This window comes from Eriocheir sinensis, chromosome 8 (genome assembly GCF_024679095.1).
Source record: "Eriocheir sinensis breed Jianghai 21 chromosome 8, ASM2467909v1, whole genome shotgun sequence".
Classification (NCBI taxonomy): domain Eukaryota; kingdom Metazoa; phylum Arthropoda; class Malacostraca; order Decapoda; family Varunidae; genus Eriocheir; species Eriocheir sinensis.
In genome coordinates, this window is record NC_066516.1 from 3,180,908 (window position 1) to 3,205,907 (window position 25,000).

At 44.9% G+C, this 25,000-nt stretch overlaps 1 protein-coding gene across 3 annotated transcripts in view; it reads right to left on the reverse strand.

Moving 5' to 3' along the window:
* LOC126995376 (sodium/glucose cotransporter 5-like) overlaps window positions 1–25,000 on the reverse strand; it is a 102,095-nt gene that overhangs the window by 61,003 nt on the left and 16,092 nt on the right. The window contains exon 1 of one of the 3 annotated variants that reach the window (XR_007750221.1): window positions 636–1,144. The exons of 1 other annotated variant lie outside the window; for it this stretch is intronic. Coding sequence is in view for 1 of the 2 variants with exons in the window: in XM_050854881.1 (XP_050710838.1) it covers window positions 636–719 (84 nt within the window). In the remaining variant the exon portion in view is untranslated. Of the gene's footprint in view, window positions 1–635; window positions 1,145–25,000 lie in introns of those variants that run through there. One more of the 3 variants, XM_050854881.1, reaches the window with a different exon arrangement.

The window sequence follows — 25,000 nt, forward strand, 5'->3', positions numbered from 1 at the left end:
TGCAGTGGCCTATCGAGACCTCCGCCGATATGTTATTACTTGTGCTCAATTCTTTTTACACTTTTAACCTAAGTGATCCTAACCTGTCTATACGAAAAGACTTATCTTTAATTAACTTTTTTTTTACTTGAGTGACTTGCGAAGCAGACCCTTGTCGTCGATGTGGCAGTGCCTTGCAAGAAAAACTAAAGCGACAGGAGGGAAATACAGACGTGTACACACACACACACACACACACACACACACACACACACACACATACATATGTGTGTATATATATATATATATATATATATATATATATATATATATATATATATATATATATATATATATATATATATATATATATATATATATATATATATATATATATATATATATATATATATATATATATATATATATATATATATATATATATATATATATATATATATATATATATATATATATATATATATATATATATATATATATATATATATATATATATATATATATATATATATATATATATATATATATATATATATATAATTGAAATAAGCAAAGGATACGTCAACGCAATCTACTTACTAGTATGTTGTTTCGTAAATTTCACATTTATCAGTTAACTACTTATAAAGACTTACCCACACACCGACACCAAGGACACTCAAAAAGTAGCAGCCCATAACTACGACGTCAGGCCACTCAAGGCGAGAGTTCCCCACCATCCTCTTGGTCCCTAGAGCGCCGCTCCTACTACCGCCGTGTTGCACGGCTTTGGCAAGCAACACTAAACTGGTAAAATATACTACACTGCAGGCACCAAAGGAACAGAGTTGCCAGATTTCTAAACCGGTACCGTGTGTGAAAGGTTTAGTCAAGAGTGTTTAGCGCAAAGACTGTAAAAGAAAGACAGGAAAGCTGAACGAAACACAGAGACACGCCAGTCCTCGTCGACGGACCGACTTGGTCCGCTAGATTTCGATCGCCGATAGAGTCGGTCTGTCGGCTAGGGCCGCCTTTGGCAAAAGCCCGTGCCCCTTCGTGCAGGAGGGAGCAATCTTTCCCCCCCCCTCGCTGAACGAAACTCTGTGAGCAGCTGGCGTCGGCTCGCTAGATGGCATTGGTGTAATATCGACACCCAGGACCAAGACTAAACCTTTCACACACGGTACCGGTTTAGTGTTTACCTTTGACACGTGGAGTACCTGACACGCCTCCGCCTGGGACAAACACGACTCAGCGCTCACCTCCACCGCCTGCACCTGGCCCCCGACCCTCACTGCCCCTGGTGCAGGACCGTCGAGGAGACCAATGAGCACCTCCTGCTGCACTGTGTACTTCGGATAACCTATAAGTTCTGCTTGTTATACATGTATGCTTTACTCTTCTTCTTTAAGTTATATCCTTGTGTAAGAAAGGTATAAACCAATTTATATGACTTAGTATTATGTAACTTTTTTTTTTTTTTTTTTCGTTGGGGATATACCCCAATGGAGGAAGGCGGAGCATGCCGCACAACCCCCCAGACGGCCGGGAGAGAGATACCCAATTCTTTCAAGGAGACCCAACAACGGGGCTGAGGGTGCCGGAAAGAGCCCACCTTTCCACCCCCATGGTAACTGATAGGTCTCGAACCCAGACGCCCCAGGCACCACGCCGAAGCGCAAGGCCGAGACTCTACCACGAGACCACGGGATATATATATATATATATATATATATATATATATATATATATATATATATATATATATATATATATATATATATGTGTATGTATATATATATATATATATATATATATATATATATATATATATATATATATATATATATATATATATATATATATATATATATATATATATATATATATATATATATATATATATATATATATATATATATATATATATATATATATATATATATATATATATATGTTCGGTAGGAAGACACCTACCGAACGGGCGCAAGCCACTCCCGGTGAGGTATATATGGGAGGTGAGAAGGGAGCTGAAGCCCTCCAAAGACCTTTCCCATGTCCTCGCTAACCGTTTCCCTATTGTCTCACCAACACCGGAGAGTAGTTCAGCATGCTCTCTAAAGACAGATCCTCTCTTTATGCACACCACACTACATCCACACAACATATACACCTTTTCCCAAAATTAAAATTTCAAAATGGCGCACATACACCAAGCCTCGGAGTCCCCGCCTGGGGGGGGGGACACAAATTCCCCCAGGGAGGCCTCCCCTTCTGGCTGCCGACCCGAGAGGTGTCTTGATAACTCCTCGAACCTCTTTCTTCTCAATTTCTGCAACATTCGCGGTCTTCGCTCTAATTTTCATTCTGTGGAACATCCATCTCTCCTCCTCTAAACCTCACCTTCTCTTCCTTACCGAAACACAGGTTTCTGAGGCTACTGACAGCAATCTCTACTCTGTTCCCTCCTACTATCTCTATCCTAAATTTCAATCCAAAGCTGGATGTTGCGCCTACGTGCGCAACGACATCACTTGCTCTCGTGCCCACAACCTTGACTCTTCTGAATTTTCCACCATCTGGCTAAGACTTCATTGTCATTCTATTACTAAATACATCTGTGCTGTTTATCTCTCACCTAACTCTACCAACTATGTAAAATTCTTTGACTATTTGAATTCTAAAGTAGAGCACATCTTGACCCACTCTCTCTTCGTTGAAATCTCCATCCTAGGAGATTTCAATGTTCACCACCAGCTTTGGCTTTCATCCTCTTTCACTGACCATCCTGGTGAACAAGCCTACAACTTTGCTATCCTCAACGACCTAGAGCAGTTGGTCCAGCACCCTACACGTATTCCCGACCGTCTTGGAGATCGGCCCAACATTCTAGACCTCTTCCTTACCTCAAACCCTTCTGCTTATTCTGTCAAACTGTTCTCTCCGTTGGGCTCCTCCGATCACAATCTTATTTCTGCATCCTGTCCTATCGCTCCTGTACATCCTCTGGACCCACCGAAGAGGCGATGCTTCTGGCATTTTGCTTCAGCTCGGTGGGACGACCTGAGGATGTACTTTTCCGATTTCCCGTGGAATGATTATTGCTTCCAGGATAGAGCCCCCTCTGTGTGTGCTCAGCGCATCACAGAGGTGATTGTCTCTGGAATGGAGGCATACATTCCTCGTTCTTCTCTACTCCTCACGCAAAAAAGCCTTGGTTTAATCACGCTTGTTCTCGTGCTGTCAATGATAGAGAGGTAGCTCACAAAAGGTACCAGAGCCTTCAAACTAATGCTAATTATGAACTTTACATTTCTGCCCGAAATCGTGCCAAATCTATTCTCCGACTAACCAAAATTCTTTCATTAATAGAAATGCCAAAATCTTGCTTTCTCTAACGCTTCCCGTGACTTCTGGCATCTAGCCAAAAACATCTCCTCCAACTTCACTTCTTCATCTTTCCCTCCTCTCCTCAGTCCTGACGGCAACACTGAGGTCTCATCTATCTCTAAGGTTGAACTCTTCTCAAACTTTTTCTAAAAACTCCACCCTGGACGATTCTGGGCATATTCCTCCTACTCATCCCCCCTCTGATTATTTTATGCTTGTTATAAAGATTCTTCAAAATAGTGTTTTGTATGCCCTCTCTGGCCTCAATCCTCAGAGGCCTTATGGACCTGATGGAGTGCCTCCTATTGTCCTTAAAAACTGTGCCTCCGTGCTGTCACCCTGCTTGGTCAAACTCTTTCGCCTCTGCCTGTCAACATCTACCTTTCCTTCTTGCTGGAAGTATGCCTTCAAACAGCCTGTACCTAAGAAGGGTGACCGCCCAATCCTCAAACTACCGTCCTATTGCTTTACTTTCTTGTTCTAAAGCTTTTGAATCAATCTCAACCGGAAGATTCAAAAGCACCTTTCCACTTCTGACCTTCTATCTGATCGCCAGTATGGGTTCCGCAAGGGCGTTCTACTGGTGATCTCCTAGCCTTCTTAACTGACTCTTGGTCATCCTCTTAGCCGTTTCGGTGAAACTTTTGCTATTGCGCTGGACATATCAAAAGCTTTTGATAGGGTCTGGCACAAATCTTTGCTTTCTAAACTACCCTCCTACGGTTTCTATCCTTCTCTCTGTACCTTTATCTCCAGTTTCCTCTCTGACCGTTCTATTTCTGCCGTGGTAGACGGTCACTGTTCTTACCCTAAATCTATTAACAGTGGTGTCCCACAGGGTTCTGTCCTATCTCCCACTCTTTTTCTGTTGTTCATTGATGATCTTCTTTCCAAAACGAACTGTCCTATCCATTCCTACGCCGATGATTCCACTCTGCATTATTCAACTTCTTTTAATAGAAGACCCACCCTTCAGGAACTTAACGACTCAAGGCTGGAGACTGCAGAACGCTTAGCCTCAGACCTTACTATTATTTCCGATTGGGGCAAGAAGAACCTGGTATCCTTCAATGCCTCAAAAACACAGTTTCTCCACCTATCCACTCGACACAATCTTCCAAACAACTATCCCCTATTCTTTGACAACACCAAGCTATCACCTTCCTCAACACTAAACATTATCGGTCTATCCTTAACTCAAAATCTCAACTGGAAACTTCATATCTCATCTCTTACTAAATCAGCTTCCTCGAGGCTGGGCGTTCTGTACCGTCTCCGCCAGTTCTTCTCCCCTGCACAGTTGCTGTCCATATACAGGGGCCTTGTCCGCCCTCGTATGGAGTATGCATCTCATGTGGGGGGCTCCACCACAGCTCTTCTGGACAGAGTGGAGGCTAAGGCTCTTCGTCTCATCAGCTCTCCTCCTCATACTGATAGTCTTCTACCTCTTAAATTCCGCCGCAATGTTGCCTCTCTTTCTATCTTCTATCGATATTTCCACGCTGACTGCTCTTCTGAACTTGCTAACTGCATGCCTCCCCCCCTCCCGCGGCCCTGCTGCACTCGACTTTCTACTCATGCTCATCCCTATACTGTCCAAACCCCTTATGCAAGAGTTAACCAGCATCTTCACTCTTTCATCCCTCACGCTGGTAAACTCTGGAATCTTCCTTCATCTGTATTTCCTCCTGCCTACGACTTGAACTCTTTCAAGAGGAGGGTATCAGGACACCTCTCCTCCTGTATTTGATCTTCCTTTCAGCCACCTTTTGTTTTTTTTAGGAGCAGCGAGTAGCGGGCTTTTTTTTATTATTGTTTACTTTTTGTGCCCTTGAGCTGTCTCTCCATGTAAAAAAAAAAAGGTAGTAGTAGTAGTAGTAGTAGTAGTAGTAGTAGTAGTAGTAGAAGCAATAGTAGTAGTAGTAGTAGTAGTAGTAGTAGTAGTAGTAGTAGTAGTAGTAGTGTGGGTGTTGTTGGTGGTAGTGGTAGCAGTAGTAGTAGTAGTAGTAGTAGTAGTAGTAGAAGCAATAGTAGTAGTAGTAGTAGTAGTAGTAGTAGTAGTAGTAGTAGTAGTAGTAGTAGTAGTATGTACTAGTAGTAGCAGTAGTATAAGTAGTGGCAGTAGTAGTAGTAGTTAGTAGTAGTAGTAGTAGTAGTAGGTATAGTATATTGCACAGGAAGTACATGCTTCAAACTGGCTAGCTTACACTACCTATCAGGGCAAAAGGTTTCAACTTAAACAAAAAGAATCTAACTGATGCCCTTGCCCTCAGGTATGGTGGCTAATAGTGGATGGGGCTCCTCAAACATGTGTAATCAGGTTCACTCCTTCAACCAAACGCAAGTAAATCATGCCATGACATGCAAGAGAGGAGGTTTCTGGTCTGCATGAGACATGATGAAGTAAGAGACGTAACAGCTCAGGATGCTGAAAGAAGTCTGCCACGACGTGATCAGGAACCCATGTTGCTCCCTCTGCAAGGCGAACACTCCTGCCAGACGCACCGCTAATATTTCGGAACGAAGCAATGAGGATGTGCCAGCGCCAGAGGGTTTTGGACTCGTGGACAAAGGGCATATTCTTGACATAAGGATCTTTTGATCAAATGGCCCATTGCCACAGAGACCTGACCCTTTGGATGCAGCCCACAGAAGAAACGAACAAGAGAAGAACAGAGCATATGAAGAAAGAATACATAATGTGGACCAGGGCTCCTTCACCCCGGTAGTATTCATACGACGGCAGAGGTGGGATGAATCAAGGGGCGCAGAGCTTACGCAAGACCTCGCCGAAACACTGGCGGATAAAGAAACAGCAGCCAAGAGGCAGTGTGGTCGTGCCTGGATGAGATGCAGGCTGTCCCTTCTCCCTCCTGAGGTCAGCCTTGGTCTGCTCTGAGAGAGAACCAGGTCACCTGCACCCAAAAGTCCACCCGCATTGCTGACCTGGACTTTGAGGGCGACGGTGGTTGATAGTCTTATCAACCACAAGCCTCTGTTAGCTTAAAAAATTTGTTTAGTAAGGTTTTGTAATATTAAATAAAGATGGTTGTCGGCCACAGTCATTGGCGGTGGGGCCAATGAATTGCTTTTTTGTGGTAAAGGATATGAGAGAATATACTGCTCTGCCAACGCAATCCCCAATAGACATGGAGGCCTGTAAAAAAAAAGTAGTGGCAGTAAGTAGTAGTAGTAGTAGTAGTAGTAGCAGTAGTAGTAGTGGCAGCAGTAGTGGTAGTAGTAGTAGTAGTAGTAGTAGTAGTGTAGTAGTAGTAGTAGCAGTAGTAGTAGTAGTAGTAGTAGTAGTAAGTAGTAGTAGTAGTAGTATGTTTCTAGTAGTAGTAGTAGTAGTGGCACTAGTAGTAGTAGTAGGTAGTAGTAGTAGTGCAGCACTAGTAGTAGTGAGAAGCAGTAGTAGTAAGGCTAGTAGTAGTAGTAGTAGTAGGTAAATAGTAGTAGTAGGTAGTAGTAGTATAGTACAGTAGGTGTGTTAATAGTAGTAGTAGTAGTAGCAGTAGCAGTTAAAGTAGCAGAAGTATTGATGTTCTGACCGACTTATATATAAATAGCTATTAGTGTGAAAAGTGAAAGTGTTCAAATCATCTGAGGGAACAACACACAGGTGACCCAATATCAGCTATGGCTATGTACGCCCTGGCCTATCAGTCCTCAAAATGAAAATTTGCGTTCGCAGAAACACGGGTGAAACAGTGGTTTATGTGCGGATGACCTCCCAGGTGCTGGTAAAATCTCAGACTCTAAAAGGGTAGGGACACTGTGAACACCGCCGCTTGGCCCTGGAGATAGGATACATCCCTAACGCCACCAAGTCTTTCCTTATTGTCAAAACCTGGGAACATTATGCACCATGCCGCAGAAACTTTTAGAGTGAAGTGGCGTCATTGGGTGACAAAAGACGGACAACGACACTTAGGTGCAGTGGATCGGGACAGAGGTATATAAGAAGGAGTACGGGAGGACGAAGTAGCTGAATGGGTGAAGGTGAAATAGGAAGCTTTGTTCTGCCATTGCCAAGACTGAGCCACATCGCTGCCTATTCAGCGTACACCATTTGGCATCCAACATCGGTGGACGTTCCTGATGCGCGCACCGGGTCCCGGCAGTAATCAGTCCACCTCCGACCACTGGAAAAATGCCGTCAAGATTGTATTCTTTGCTGGCGCTAGTGAAATCTCATGCTTTGGGGAGGAGGAGAGGGATGATATGCTAGCACTCTTCCCAAGACTGGGTGGGATGGGGATCACCAACCCTGAGAAGCTGGCTTTCGATAAGGAAACCAAAACTCCATCAGCCTTTACCAAGTCACGCATCAACAGGATCATAGCTGCCTGGGGAGGCAGAGGGCGAGATAATAGACCAAAACAGGAAATAAGAGATATTAAAATAAAATCTCAGAAGGCAACAGGGCCCAAAAAAAGACGAGCTTGGACCGTTTACACACCACCTGGGTCCACAGAAATGGGTAGAAAATACACACAGCGACAGGAGGCAGGCGCCTCTAACTGGCTAACGTCATTACCAATCAGAGCAAAGGGCTTCAGCCCTCAACAAACAAGAATTTGTCGACGCCATTGCTTCCTGAGAAAATGGCTGGCCGATTGAAGGACTGGCCTGATCTCTGTGCATGTGGATCACCAAATGACAGTCACCCACACCATGACATGTAAAAAGGAGGCTTCGTCTGTATTCGACACTGATGAAGTGAGGGATCTTGGGACAGCCAGCATGCTAGGGAGGTATGCGCAAGATCGTCACTACCGAAAGTTTATAACTGCTTCCCTGGACGGCGAACACCTTCGGTGGCTAGAGACAGCCAATACCCTCACAGGAGGCACGGGCTGATGAAAGTGCCCGCGGATTCTGGGTGCGCGGGACAGCGGGCGTTCCATGGACATCCGCATGTTTGGACCTGATGGCTGCCGTGAGCTGCTCCCCGCAAGCCGCCCGTACCACAGGAACGGAGACCAGGAGAAGACAGCAAGTACGGTGAAAGAATCCAAATATGGATCAGGGCGTGTTTCAACCCCTCGTCTTCACCCATTATCCGGCGGATGGGGAATCCCAGGCCCAATGCTTCTACGCAGTCGCCTGCGGAAACTAATCTCTCAGAAAAGAAGCATCAGTCAAGGAGCCACGTTGTCGCCTGGATGAGGTGTTTCAGCTCTTCGTTCTCCTGCCCAATTGTGTCGGCCATCCCATGTTCTCTTAGGGCACCAGACACTCTTGTTCCAAAGCCGCCCAATGATCTCCAATATGGACTAGTGGAAGGCCACGCAGTGGATGGGAGGAGTGACTATTAGGGTGGGTCGGGAGTGACTTGAGTAGGGAAAGAAAGGGGATCTGGACGTAATAATAGGATGATAGGTGATTTAGTTCTAGGTAGTATTAGGATATGGTTGGATGCCAACAGTCATTAGCGAACAGATTTGGGGCTAATGACTCAACCATGGGAGCCCCATGACTAAGTGTGTCGGGAAAATAAACATAGTGGAGGTGCATCATTTATGTAGTAGTAGTAGTAGTAGTAGTGGTAGTAGTAGTAGTAGTAGTAGTAGTAGCTGCATCAACATCACCACCACATTTCCGTTATTCCCCCTCGCACCACTAAACGAACCTTCCTGCTTTACTGACCTCATTCTTCTCGGCAATAAAACAGTATATAAATATATTTTAGCACATTAAACCCCTTGATGACATATATTATTAAGCAAATGATAGCCGCAAATGCGACGAGGCAAAAAATGATGATCACGTAAAAGAAAAAAAATAAATGAACTGAGATAAAAAATCTGAGAATAATTATAACGAAGCGCGAGGCGGAGGGAGAGAAAATGATTAATGAGGTCATATAATGAAGGGAAAAAAGCCTGTGGATACAACGATGCAAAGATGGATTTTTTAGCTTTATTTCAGGGAGGGTGTGTTTTGTACGCTTCAGGAGGAGGGTGTGTGTGTGTGTGTGTGTGTGTGTGTGTGTGTGTGTGTGTGTAGAAAAGATGGTGCGGGGTTTAAAAGTGTAATGGAAAAGAGTAAAGGAGGTAAGTGAGGAAATAGACAAAAGATAAGATAATACTTACTACTACTACTATATATATACTACTACTACTACTACTACTGGTAAATTACTACAACCTGCCACTACTACTATCAATACATAAGCATAAACAACAGCAATGATTAACAAGAGCAAGAAGAACAATAACACCCAACAACAACGATAACAAAAACAACAACGGTAAATCTCTCGCCATGACTGACTGCAACGATCTTTCTTCCATGACAAAGAAAGAAAAGGAAAATAATGAAAAGCTTTGCAAGAGATAAAAAGTCGAATTATCGAGACACAAGACTGGTTTTGTATTACCATCCTTTTATCCGTCCTCCTCCCTTCCTTCCCCCCTACCCTCCTCGGCCCTGTATTCCTCTTCCCTTGTTAATCAGGGCTGACGATGATTGAGACACCATCTCTAGACATCAAAATATCACTATTCCTTTTAATGTGTGGTATGGCTTGCCTCCTTTCCCCCTCTCTCTCTCTTAAGAACATAAGAACATAAGAACGCAGGAGTTCACAAGAGGCCGGTAGGCCTGTACGAGGCAGCCTTTGACCCTATGCTCCCGTGTATCTAACCCCACATAATATCGATTTCCATTAATTTTTATAGTATATTTTTGAATTTGTCAATTGTATTGGCACTCACCACATGACTGTTTATTCCACTCATCCACCACCCTGTTAGTAAACCAATTTTTGCCTATGTCCCTGTTGAATCTGAATTTATCCAGTTTAAACCCTTTACTTCGTGTCCTGCCGGTTCTCTTACCAACAAAACCTTATGAATGTCTCCTTATTAAAGCCCTTCACCCATTTATAAACCTCGATCATGTCTCCACGCACCTTCTGCCTTTCTAGAGAATGCAAGTTTAACTGTTTGAGTCTTCCCTCGTATGGCAAGTTTCTCAACCCATGAATCATCTTAGTCATTCTCCTCTGCACCGATTCTAAAATTTTTATATCCATTCTATAGTAAGGTGACAAGAACTGAACCGCATAGTCAAGATGAGGTCTAACTAATGATAAATATAGTTTGAGGAAGACTTCGGGGTTTCTGTTGCTTACGCTCCTTGAAATAAATCCCAGTACCCTACTAGCTCGATTTCTAGCTTGAATGCATTGTGCCCTTGGACGGAGATCAGAGCTCACTAAGACCCCTAAATCCCTCTCGCACCCAGACCTACTTATGAGAGTGTCATTTAAGCAATAGTTATGTGAGGGGTTGTTCCTACCTACACTCAGAATACTGCACTTCCCTACATTGAACTCCATCTGCCATTTATCCGCCCAGTCATACAATCTGTCGAGTTCACCTTGGAGAATACTAGCGTCCTGATCCGACTCAATTACTCTACCGATCTTGGTATCATCTGCAAATTTACTAACATAACTACTAATTCCTGTATCTAAGTCATTGATATAAATAATAAACAAAAGTGGACCTAATACCGAACCTTGAGGGACCCCACTCGTAACACATCCCCAGTCAGATCTTTTACCATTGATTTGCACTCTTTGCTTCCTATTGCTAAGCCACGCCTTGACCCAGTTCAAAACTTTACCCTCTACTCCGTGAGCCTGTAATTTAAGCAACAGTCGTTGGTGAGGAACTTTGTCAAACGCTTTACTAAAATCAAGATAGATTACATCATAATTTTCATCTCTGTCAACCGCCTCAAATACTTTATTGTAGAAGGACAAGAGATTGGTGAGGCATGACCTACCTTTTGTGAACCCATGCTGCGAGTCGTGAATTAAGCTATGTTTCTCTAAATGCTCCCGAATGTTCCTGGCTATTATGGACTCCAGCATCTTCCCTATAACCGATGTTAAGCTAATTGGGCGATAGTTTGAAGCAACTGACCTGTCCCCCTTTTTAAAAATCGGCGTCACATTAGCTACTTTCCATAGGCTCGGCACATAGCCAGTATTTACCGACATCTTAAAGATGTTGGTTAGTGGGTCACTGAGTACATCACCTAACTCCTTTAATACCCTCGGAAATACCCCGTCAGGACCTGGCGGCTTGTTCTTCTTAAGCTTATCTATCTCATCCTGAACTACTTGCCTGGTAATGATTATATCCCTCAATTTATCGCCATCGTACACCTGAACTCTTTCCGGTATAGTCGTTCGATCCTCCTGTGTGAATACTGAAAGGAAGTAGTCGTTCAACAATGTGCTCATATTTTCGTAATTTTCTACTAGCTCCCCTGTGTTTGTTTTCAGCGGTCCAATTTTCTCCCGTGTTTTTGTTCTATACATCTGAAAGAAGCCCTTAGGATTACTTTTCGCCTCATTTGCTACTTTGATCTCATAGTTCTTTTTTGCTATCCTGGTGTTTTTCTTAACTAATCTAGATAGTTCGACGTACCGGCCCTTGAGATGTGTTTCACCATTCTTTATTTTCTGATAAATTCCCTTCTTTAACCCAATCTCGTGTTTTAGTCCACGAGTCATCCACTTAGGATCATTGTTTTCTTTTCTAAGTGTTCGCTGTGGTATATGCTGTTCTTGCCCCTCTACTAATTACTCTAACTAAATTATTGTAAGACATTTCTACCTGGTTCTCCTGGCTCTCCAATCCGCAGTTCTGGCCCTCATGAATCCCTAAATTATCCCAGTTTACCCCTTCAAGATGTCTTCGAAGCCCCTCGTAATTTGCTCTTCTAAAATCTGGCACTAACACTGGGTTTGGTTCGCGGGTTACCGCCCAGTCTAAGCTAAAACAAGCCGTTCTGTGATCACTATTTCCTAACTCTCCGCCCACCTCCAACTCACGTAGCAAGTTCCCATTATTGGTTAGGACTAAGTCTAATATATTATCTCCTCTGGTAGGCTCAGTAACTACCTGCTTGAGGAAATTATCTTGTATAACTTCAAGAAAGTCCTCGGCTTCCAGATCACCCACTAGATCTTCCCAGTCTATATTCCTATAATTAAAGACCCCCATTACGCAGACTTTTCTACTCATACTCGCCCTGCCAATCTCCTGTAGTAATATACTCGTGTCCTGCCTGTTAAGGTTGGGTGGCCTGTATATAACTCCTAGAGTTAGTTTTTCTTTCCCTTTGTAAACGTCCACCCAAACTGATTCTGAATCCATGTTAGTTTTGACTGAATTGTTAACTAAACATTTAAGTGAGTCTTTAACATATAGCGCAACTCCACCTCCCTTTCTGCCCCTTCTGTCTTTGTGAAACATCTGATAACCCGTTATTTCAAATTCTGATCTAAAATTTCTATTAGCAGTGTCTATCCATGTCTCAGTGATCGCTATTATGTCAAAATTTTCTGAACAAGCTTCACCCCTTAGTAAGTCTATCTTGTTTCTGAGGCTCCTGCTGTTAGTATAGAAGATTCTTAGCCCGTCCTCTGTTACTCCCCTAGAATTACTTCTAAGCTGCCTGGTTATATTATGAGCTAGATGTCCCCTCCCATTACTCCTCCCATTGCTCCCATTACTCCTCCCCCCCTCGCCTATACTAAAAAATCCCTCAGGGTACCAAGTGCTCGCTCAAGGGAGTCTGAGAGAGCCTCAACACCCTTGAACGTCAAGTGTATCCTGTCACGGGCGTAGAGGCGTCGTTGCCAAAGAAGAGGTCCCAATTGTCGACGAACAGCCACCCATTGCGCCCGCAGTGCTCAGCAAGTCTGCTGTTCACTGCTATCGCCCTGGACAGCCATCCATCGCCAACGCCCCTCCTTGGCAGGACGCCACACACTACTGGCGACCCACCAGCGTCACGTATCCTGCCTAACAATTCTCTAAAACGCCTGAGAAGGTCCTCGCTTGGCACACGAGAAACGTCGTTTCCGCCACAGCTGAGAAAGACAATGGGGTTCGATCCCTCGCTTGCCATACACGCCTCAATTCTGTCTGATATATGGCCCACCCCTGCCCCTGGGAAACAAACCCTCGTCCTGTTCTTATCCTTGGAGCAAAATACCTGTCAACATAACGAACCTGACTATCACCAACAACAAGAACCCGACGGTCGGAAGGGGCCAGGAGGGGGGTGAAGGGGAGGGAGAGCGGGAAGGAGGGAGGGACCTGCGGTGAAGAACGAGGAGAATTTGTGGAAGAGGTGGAAGGTGGAAAGGCGGAGGAGGAGGAAGAGGAAGAAGGAGAAAGGGAGGGTGAGGTGGTGGAGGGAGGAACGGACGAGGAGAGGGAGGAGGAAGAGGGGAAAGGGAAGGTAAGGGAAAGGTGTTGGATGGACGGACGAGCCAAAAGGCCGAGCACAAGGAGGAGAAAGAGGGAGGAGGAGGAGGAGGAGAGTGGGCGGGAAGAGGGGAGAGGGGACGGAAGAGGAAGGCGAGGTGGAGGCGGAGGAGGAGGAGGAGGAGGAGGAGGAGGAGGAGGAGGAGTAGGTGAAAGGGAGAGTGAGGTGGGGGCGGGAGGGACGGACGAGGAGAGGGAGGAGGAAGAGGGGAAAGGGGAAGGTGAAGGACAGGTGTGGGAGGGAGGGACGAGCGAAGAGGCGGAGGACAAGGAGGAGAAAGAGGGAGAGGAGGAGGAGGAGGGTGGGCAGGGAGAGGGGAGAGGGGGGACGGAAGAGGAAGGCGAGGAGGAGGAGGAGGAAGAGGAGGAAGAAGAGGAGAAGGAGGGGTGGGAAGCGGGGAGATCGGAGATGGTCGAGGAGGAGGAGGATTCTAACCTTCTATCTGATCGCTAGTATGGGTTTCCAATGGGGCGTTCTACTGGTGATCTTCTTGCTCTCTTAGCTGATTCTTGGTCATCCTCTCTTAGCCGTTCCGGTGAAACTTTCTCAGTTGCGCTAAACATATCGAAAACCTTCGATAGAGTCTGGCACAAGTCTTTGCTTTCTAAACTGCCCTCTTTCGGATTCTATCCTTCTCTCTGTTCCTTTATCTCTAGTTTCCTTTCCGGCCGTTCTATCTCTGCTGTGGTAGACGGTCACTGTTCTTCCCCTAAACCTATTAACAGTGGTGTTCCACAGGCTCTGTCCTATCACCCACTCTCTTCCTGTTATTCATAAATAATCTTCTTTCCATAACAAACTGTCCTATCCACTCATACGCTGATGACTCCACTCTGCATTATTCAACTTTTTTCAACAGAAGACCCTCTCAACAGGAATTACATGACTCCAGGCTGGAGGCTGCAGAACGCTTAACCTCAGCCCTTACTATCATTTCCCAATGGTATGGCCCTTACTATAGCACTGTTGATGCGCCACTGTGTGGATAGGATCTTGCTCTTGGATATGTATGATGTGAATAAAGTCGTCACCCGTTCCCTAAAATACTGTTTCGTTCCGTGTTGAAGAGTGAAACGTTGTGTTCCGTTTTGATCCAATACGGAACGCCATTTGTTGCATGGTTAAACATATAAAATTCAGTATTTCAAAATTGTAGTGAGGGCATTTTTCGGTCATTCACTAAACCGGTCCGTAAATTGTGTAGCTATTTGACAAGGGTCGTCATAAAATACGTGTCAAGTACGCGACGTAACGTCCCACCCCTCAAGGTAAAGCCTGCTTCACACTTATACGACTTTTGGCTACGATGTCCCCGAAGTCGCCGACTTTTGAGTTCGACAAGATTGGGGCGATTTTTAACTGTTTTTTTTTTTTTTTTTTTTTTTTTGCCAGTACGAGATTGGCACGCAGGCTTTACGTACGTCGTACGAAGCTTGTACGAAGGCCAACCGAAGACGTAAGAACATAAGAATATAAGAACACAGGAGTCTGCAAGAGGCCGGTAGGCCTGTACGAGGCAGCTCTTTGACCCTAAGCTCCCGTGTATCTAACCCCACCTAATATCGCTGTCCATGAATTTATCTAGTCTATTTTTGAATGTGACGATTGTATTGACACTCACCACATGACTGCTAAGCCTATTCCACTCATCCACCACCCTGTTAGTAAACCAAGTTTTGCCTATGTCCCTGTTGAATCTGAATTTATCCAGTTTAAACCCTTTACTTCGTGTCCTACCCGGTTCTCTTACCAACAAAACCTTATGATTGTCTCCCTTATTATAGCCCTTCATCCATTTATAAACCTCGATCATGTCTCCACGCACCCTTCGCCTTTCTAGAGAATGCAAGTTTAACTGTTTGAGTCTTTCCTCGTATGGCAAGTTTCTCAACCCCTGAATCATCTTAGTCATCCTCCTCTGCACCGATTCTAACATTTTGATATCCATTATATAGTAAGGTGACCAGAACTGAACCGCATAGTCAAGATGAGGTCTAACTAATGCTAAATATAGTTTGAGGAAGACTTCGGTGCTTCTGTTGCTTACGCTCCTTGAAATAAATCCCAGTACCCTATTAGCTCGATTTCTAGCTTGAATGCATTGTGCCCTTGGACGGAGATCAGAGCTCACTAAGACCCCTAAATCCCTCTCGCACCCAGACCTGCTTATGAGAGTGTCATTTAAGCAATAGTTATGTGAGGGGTTGTTCCTACCTACACTCAGAATACTGCACTTCCCTACATTGAACTCCATCTGCCATTTATCCGCCCAGTCATACAATCTGTTGAGTTCACCCTGGAGAATACTAGCGTCCTGATCCGACTCAATTACTCTACCGATCTTGGTATCATCTGCAAATTTACTAACATCACTACTAATTCCTGTATCTAAGTCATTGATATAAATAATAAACAAAAGTGGACCTAATACCGAACCTTGTTGGACCCCACTCGTAACACATCCCCAGTCAGATCTTTTACCATTGATTTGCACTCTTTGCTTCCTATTGCTAAGCCACGCCTTGACCCAGTTCAAAACTTTACCCTCTACTCCGTGAGCCAGTAATTTAAGCAACAGTCGTTGGTGAGGGACGTTGTCAAACGCTTTACTAAAATCAAGATAGATTACATCATAATTTTCATCTCTGTCAACCGCCTCAAATACTTTATTGTAGAAGGACAAGAGATTGGTGAGGCATGACCTACGTTTTGTGAACCCATGCTGCGAGTCGTGAATTAAGCTATGTTTCTCTAAATGCTCCCGAATGTTCCTGGCTATTATGGACTCCAGCATCTTGCCTATAACCGATGTTAAGCTAATTGGGCGATAGTTTGAAGCAACTGACCTGTCCCCCTTGGCTCGGCACATAGCCAGTATTTACCGACATCTTAAAGATGTCGGTTAGTGGGTCACTGAGTACATTACCTACTTCCTTTAATACCCTCGGAAATATCCCGTCAGGACCTGGCGACTTGTTCTTCTTAAGCTTATCTATCTCATCCTGAACTATTTGCCTGGTAATAATTATATCCCTCAATTTGTCGCCATCCCCGCCCTCGTACACCTGAACACTTTCCGGTATAGTCGTTCGATCCTCCTGTGTGATTACTGAAAGGAAGTAGTCGTTCAACAATGTGCTCATATTTTCGTAATTTTCTACTAGCTCCCCTGTGTTTATTTTCAGCGGTCCAATTTTCTCCCGTGTTTTTGTTCTATACATCTGAAAGAAGCCCTTAGGATTACTTTTCGCCTCATTTGCTACTTTGATCTCATAGTTCCTTATTGCTATCCTGGTGTTTTTCTTAACTAATCTAGATAGTTCGACGTACCGGCCCCTGAGATGTGTTTCACCATTCTTTATTTTCTGATAAATTCCCTTCTTTAACCCAATCTCGTGTTTTAGTCCACGAGTCATCCACTTAGGATCATTGTTTTCTTTTCTAAGTGTTCGCTGTGGTATATGCTGTCCTTGCCCCTCTACTATTACTCTAACTAATCCATCCGATGGCATCACGAGATGCCACGCAAGCACCACGATATTTACCCCGAACTAACCGACACCGTCACGTACCTACTATGTACACTACCGAGCCTAAGCCGAACGCAAGACGAGGGCGCCACTAAGTTCGTGCCGGGTTTGTAGGTCGATTTTTTCCTGTCGAGCCGAACACCTCACGTGGGTACAACGTATAACGCCAAACATCCATACGTACCCGCCAAGACAGCCAGCCGATGATCGTAGTGGCATCAGCTCCGGAGGCTCCCCACCTGGCCGCCCCGTATTTAAAGGAGTGACGTGCGTCTCCTGGGAGGCACCCAGGGACAGGTCCTCTGGCAAACCGTCCAGGTTCTGGCGAAGGACATCCTCCTGGTCCTAGGTAGGAGGTAGGATATCTGCCGAATCCTCCAACTCGATGACGATGTCGTTCTTCGCGTTCTTGGGCTTGAACATGGTGAAGGGAAGGGTAGATGAGGGCAGCAGGGCAGGGCAGAAGGGCAAGGCAGGGCAGCAGAGCAAGGCAGTGGCACCACGTGGGGCGTGGAGGTGTTGACGGCTTGTGAAGCGGCGATGCTAGTGTCCAAGGATTATATACTATAAGGATAGCTCACTAAGCATTTGTTTTACCCACTGTGCACCGCGTGTACAATCTGGTTTTTCTCTCTCTATGTAAAATGTATTAGAAAACCATTACTTATTAATCATGTCACGCATTCATAGTCAGATTTTGCGCTTTTTTGATTGCTAAGGATATGTAATTAAATGAGGCAGCTGTTGAGTTGGCAAATATTATACAGTAAATTCAGTAATAGAAATATTTGAGAAATATGTTAAAAAAAAGGTACTAAGAAATATTAGTATACCATATATCGATCCTTACGTTTTCTCAAGTTTCATTAACACTCATTTTCAACAACTTTATAGGGGTAACTAATCCTAATGTCGGCTCACTATCGGTCCATGACCGTAGAGAGTACGGGGTCGTGGAAGCTAGGTACAACTCTCGTACATTGTCGTGGTATTGTCGCACTATATATGTAACGGTTTTTCTCGGGTTATTGTTGTCTCATTGTCTTACTAATGCACTGCGTACCTTGTACGAACGTCAACGGAAGGCGTTGCGAAGCGACCGATGGTGCCATGTTACTCCTGACTTTTCGGCCGGCCACGACATTTCCCGAGAAATTAATAGCTCCCTTAATTTTTCGGGACCGCCGGAGAGAGTGCCCCGAGACACCCCGATGCCCGCGACATGCCCCTATGGCGTTCTGATTTTTTTCACGATGCCCAGACGGGCACCATCGTAACGGCTTCGAGATCAAAAGTCGGCTAAGTGTGAAGCAGCCTTAACGATAGCTAAGGACTGCTTCACACTTAGCCGACTTTTGATCCCGAAGCCGTTACGATGGTGTTCGGCTGGACATGGGAAAAAATTGGAACACATTCAGCCCCGTTCACACTGTGCCGACTCTGGGCCACGACAACCCAGCGACTTCTGCATTTGACAAGTCGACTCCCACGCTCCAAGTATTTTTTGGCGTCTTGGTGTCGGCTACCATGATTACCGACTGTCTGGGACATTCGGCCAACTAGTTGGCAGAATGTCTGCGACATGCTGCCAACTAGCCTCAAAACGAGTCTCCACGGTAAATTTTTGAAATGGCGCTATGTCTACGTACGACAACCAGGAATCTGCCGATCGATTGGCCGACAGTCGCAGCCGGTCTTGACGACAGTCTTCTAGATTGTTTGTCAACTGGTTGGCCGACTAGCTGGCTGAAAGTTGTCACGGAGTTGGCCGACGGTCTTCCTGACGGTCTTCGCGACTGTCTTGGCGGCAGCCTTGCCGTTCCTTAAAATACGGAATCGCTCTGGATTCGAGAATCAAAAGTATCGTTCCGTTTTGAACCAATACGGAACGGCATTTGTTCCGTACGGTATTTTGTTATCTGAATGGTCAAGCAGATAAAAATCAGTATCTTAAAATTCTAGTGAGCGCATTTTTCGGTTAATCACAAAACCAGCCCGTAAAATTTCTCAAAGGTTCGTCCTAAAATACGTGTAAAATACGCGACGTAACGTCCCTCCCTCTTGCCTCCACCGGCAGCGTGCTGCGGCTGTCACTCATTGCATGCTCGAGAAATTTTAGGGTTGCCACCCGTTCCTTTAAATATGGATCCATTCCGTATTGGAGAGTGAGATGTTGCATTCCAGGGTGGCAACCCTAGTTGTGTCATTCAACACAAGAGAGATCGAGGCAAAAAGAGTGCGTGCGTACTGTGCGGCTCCCAAGTTTGTTCCAGCGAAAAGTAACCATGCCCAGAAGTTGTTATTGTGCTTGTGATTGCAAAATAAAAATAAAAATATCTTGATGGCGGCAGTGTTAGCCAATATTTCTGAGCCGACAGTCATCACGAACGTCCTTCATTAGGCGAAGACTGTCGTCACGACAGTCCCTCATCATTCTTGAGCAGTCGGCACAGACGACTGTGCCGACAGGAAACGGTAAAAATTTGAAAAATGGTTTGACAGTCGTCACGACTGACTTTAAGACAAGCCAAGACTGTTGACGACAGTCTTGACGACTGCCCCCGACCTCCCTCAGACCTCAACCGGAAGTGACGGTTGGTCCAGACTCTTGCCGACTCTTTTCGTGAAAGTTTAGCATGAAATACTTTTTTTGCGCTAACCCTCACGGCCTCACGACTCCAGACTCTCGTCACGACGTCGGCGCAGCATTCAGCAACAGTCTCAAGACCTCTTTCAAGACATCCCCCACCCTTTCACATCAACACCCAGGACCTCGTGTACCCTAGAGTCGTGGGTTGTCGTGGCCCAGAGTCGGCACAGTGTGAACGGGGCTTTAGGGTCATGTCGAGGGCATCGGGGTGTCTCGGGGCACTCTCTCCGGCGGCCCCGAAAAATTAAGGGAGCTCTTAATTTCTCGGGACATGTCGTGGCCGGCCGAAAAGTCGGGGAGTTACATGGCACCATCGGTCGCTTCGCAACCCCCTCCGTTGACGTTCGTACAAGGTACGCAGTGCATTAGCACGACAATGAGACAACAATGACCCGAAAAAACCCGTCACATATATTGCACGACAATACCACGACAATGTACGAGAGTTGTGCTATCGGCTCCAATCCTCACTGGACATGTATCATACGGGAATCTTCCTCGTAGGCCTCGCGTCTTGCCTCTCTCATTTTTCTACAATAACTTAGTCCTTGGGTGTAGGTGGCAGGAGCCGCACATGTCTCTTCAAAGAGCCGCAGGTAGCCGACCGCTGGGGCCCTAGCAGCTGAGTAAATGAAAATATTCTTTACAAAATCTTGAGTTAAAGATAGCACTGCTGAACTTAGGAAGTGTTCTTAAAATATCCGCAACTGTATTCGAATAAAAGTGCCTTTGTTTACTTATACGAATATACACTATTTGCTGTATTATAACTAGAATTGTTATTCATAGGCCACCTGTCATAAGAATTAAAGAGTATGGATAACAAGAAAAAGACACTCGTACACATAGGCAGCAGACATCAGTGCTTCTGTGTGCGGGGCCGACAGTCTTTATGAGTTGATGGTTTGTGGCAGGGCCCGCGCGTCCAGCCCAGTGTCCTGTCTCGTACACGTAAGGCAGTAGTTGACTAGTGACGCATTACCAGAGAATACAAGTATATACTATTATTATGTACTACGCACCACGGACTCAAAATATTACATTTTATTATACTAAGTAATTTCGTGTTACCATTGATATATTTTTCATCGCAATAAAACATCCAATTTCTGCTTAACAGAATAATTTGCGGACCGGCTAGGGAATATGTTGGATTTTGGCGGCAAAATCTAACCGATGTCCGCATCGGTGATCTCAGACTGACCGATGCTATGGCAACGATGGCATCGGTCTGGATCCGGCCCTGGAAAGTGGAGTCCGCTCTTGGGGCATTTGTGGTCTCCCCCCCCACCCCCCCACCCCCAGACGAGGACTCCGAGGCAGGGTTATGATTAGCCATGTTGAATTTTGAAAATTTTGGGGGAAGTGATGTGTGTGTTGCGTGGATGTAGTGTGGTGTGGAAAGTAAGAGGATTTGTCTTTAGAGCATGCCGAACTGCTCCCTGGTGTAGATGAGCCCATAGCGAAACAGATAGTGAGGACACAGAAAGGGTCTTTGGAGGGCTTCAGCACCCTCCTCGCTTCCCGTATATACCTCACCGGGAGTGGCTTGCGCCCGTTTCGGTAGGTGTCTCCCTACCTACTCCACGCAATACCTGAAAGAATGGCTTGCCAAATGAGTACCAGGAAATACAATCAAAAGTAAATGAAATATCGTTGCTCCCGCTAGGAGGAGAGTAGGATTAATCAAGAGGGCCTTTCCCCTTTCGGTTTCATTCTTGTTTTTCTTCTGTTTCCTTTTGTTACCCTTTTCTCCTCCTCCTCCTCCTCCTCTTCCTCTTCCTCTTCCTCCTCCTCCTCCTCCTCCTCCTCTTCCTCCTCCTCCTAACAAGGACAGTAGACAAATGGTCGAAATCCTAAACAGGAACTTCGCGTCTGTGTTCACGGTCGAGAATACCCAGTCCGTACCCGAGAGCCCTTCCCCACCGATGGGAATCACTCCCCTAGAAATTGGTACAATCGACGAACGGGATGTGAAAAAGTACCTAGACAAACTCGAGACAAACAAGTCTACCGGACCCGACGACTTGTCACCCAGGCTGCTCAAGGAACTCAAGCAGCAAATCCTCAAGCCACTCACCGCCATCTACAATCTGTCACTACAACAAAACAAAGTCCCGAAAGACTGGAAACAAGCGAACGTAACACCGATCTACAAAAAGGGAGACAAAAGTGTGGCCCTAAACTACAGACCAATCAGCTTGACCTCAGTGGCGGGAAAAATACTCGTGAAGATCATCAGAGACAAACTCGTTAGGTTCTTTGAAGACAACAACATCATTTCCGATGCTCAGCACGGTTTCAGGAACAAGCGCTCATGCTTAACCAATTTATTGGACTTCTTCCAAGGTATCTATGAAAACTGGGATAATCATATCCCCAGTGATGTTATATATCTAGACTTTCAGAAAGCCTTTGACAAAGTGCCATGAAAGACTCCTCAAGAAACTTAAGTCGGCGGGATTAGGCGACGATCTGACAGCGTGGATCAAAGACTGGCTCACTGAAAGAAAACAACGAGTTGTACTCAACGGACAGGCCTCGAGTGGCTCCCGGTCACAAGTGGAGTGCCACAGGGTCAGTGCTGGGACCCATACTTTTCATCATATATATCAACGACCTAGAACTAGGATTAAAATACAATCTTTCAAAATTTGAAGTCTACAAAAAGTTGGGTGGTAAGGACCTCACGACGGCAGACTGCGAAATTATCCAGAGAGACCTGGACCAGATCACTCGTTGGTCAGAAAAATGGCAGATGTCCTTCAACACTACCAAATGTAAAGTAATGCATATCGGATCCAGAAACAGCAACCACATACACCACATGGGTGGCGAACCACTACATGTTGTGCAAGAGGAAAGAGACCTCGGGGTCACCATCAGCAGTGACTTGAAACAAACAAAACACTGCAAGTCCGCCTGTAAGAAAGCCAATACAATGCTTGGGTTCATATCGAGGAACTTCGAATACAAGACGCCGGGAGTTATGTTATCCTTGTATAATTCGCTGGTAAGGCCCCACCTGGAATACACCGTGCAATTCTGGTCTCCTAAGTACAGGAAAGACATTGAATTACTTGAGAGAGTACAGCGCCGCGCCACGAAGATGATACCATCACTGAGGACGAAACCCTATGAAGAACGACTCGAGCGACTCAACCTCTTCACGTTGGAAAAGAGACGACTGCGGGGAGACATGATACAAGTCTTTAAGTACCTGAACAAGCTCAGCAACGTTGATCACTCCAAACTCTTCACGCTACAAACTAACCTGAGAACAAGAAACAACGGAAAAACAGTTCAAGCAAAGCGATGCAATACCGACATTGGCAGGAGTTATTTCTCGAATAGAGTTGTTCGCCACTGGAACAGCCTTCCTGCAGAAGTGGTTAGCGCAGAGACCATCAACTCCTTCAAGAAACGCATTGATCGCCACTTTGCTGCAACGGGAGTGAACTGAACGTTCCCAAGAGTAGGTGCACAAGTGCTTTAATCCTTCCCTGCAAGCCACTCCTGTGGCAAACGGATTGATTAAATCACTGAACGCAGGCAGCCTAGTAATGAGCCAACAGGCTTTCTGCTGCCTGCTAGTCCATGTTTCCATGTTTCCTCCTCCTGAGAAACTCACTGCTGTAGAGTGTGCTGATACTCTTCGTGAAAGCGTTATAGATCTATAAAGAATGAAATGAAAACAGAGGAAGTACATCACAGAGTTTAATAGCAAGGTTTACCCACAGTAGAAGTTGAAGAAGAACAAAAGATGACAAAAAAAGTAGAAAATAGAGGCCAAGAGGACACACATGAACCAGCTGAGGAAGAATAGTCAGAATCCTCTGATGACGACATGCCTAATATTGAACAAATCCGACGCAGAGGAACTGGGAATCCAAATTATAGCAAAGAAAAGCACAGGTTGACCAAGAGAAAAATTAAACCTGGAAAAACTAACCGATGTATTAAAAACAGCACATATAAATGGACGTACTCTAACAAAGACCACTCCAGAGAGGAGATTTGCAAACTCCTCATGAACAACGAAATCGAATTAAAAAAAATGCTGGAAAATAGTAGTTGAGTAAACATTTAAGAAAACAAAAACTGGTCACTTAGAAAATTCTCCATCACTCACCACACAGGACAAACATAAGGCAACCAAAAAATAAAATAATACGATCATGGATACAAGGAACAATATAAATACTGCACCACAACACTCTACACTGGAGAACCAATCAACTCAACCTAACCAATGCCTATAAAGAAATAAATTCTGATATAATATTCCTAAAAAGCCATGGACTTAAAAATAATGAGCACTTACACATATAAGGATACAACACTTACACAAAAACACAAACAATGAAATAAATGACGGTTCTGCCATTCTCGTCAAAACAAATATTAAACATACATTCACTGATGATTTCGTAACAGACATATTAGAACTGGAAATAGGAACATCTTTAGGACCACTGTCTATAGCAACAACATACATTCCCCAAAGAAGACCATACCTGCCATACCCAAACATTTACAAACTATTATACAACAATCATCCCACATACATCACTGGCAACCTCAACGCCAAACACAGATTATATTAGGAGACACTAACAATAACACAGTCGGAAATGTTCTTGCAGTACTTATTCAAAATGGAAAAGAAATTCAACTAGGGTCGAGTTTCCCAACCTTCCTCACTCAGAACACACACACACACACACACACAACTCCCAACATAGTCATATCTAGCAACAAAGCCACACATAACGCGATAATTAACCCAGGACCACTCACTACTTCAGACCATATGCCTATAATCGTAACGCTGGCAAGTGAAGCCATCACCACAGCAATCCCCCAACCAATCATTTGAAGAAAGAAAACTGCAACAAACTAAAGGAAGAAGTGGAACGTAAAATGAAAAAAAAAAAAAAATAGAAATAGGAGATCGCATGAATACGGACCACAGATTTATATACCTAGAGCGCGCGAGCCAAACACTCGGGTGCGGCAACCGGAAGTACCTCGGCCGCCATCTTTGGGAGCCCAGTTCAGCCAACTCTGTGCTCCAGCCGGCAATTTCAAAGTGGAGGTAAGTGGTAGGTGGTGGTGGTGGTGATGGTGGTGGTGGTGGTGCTATATA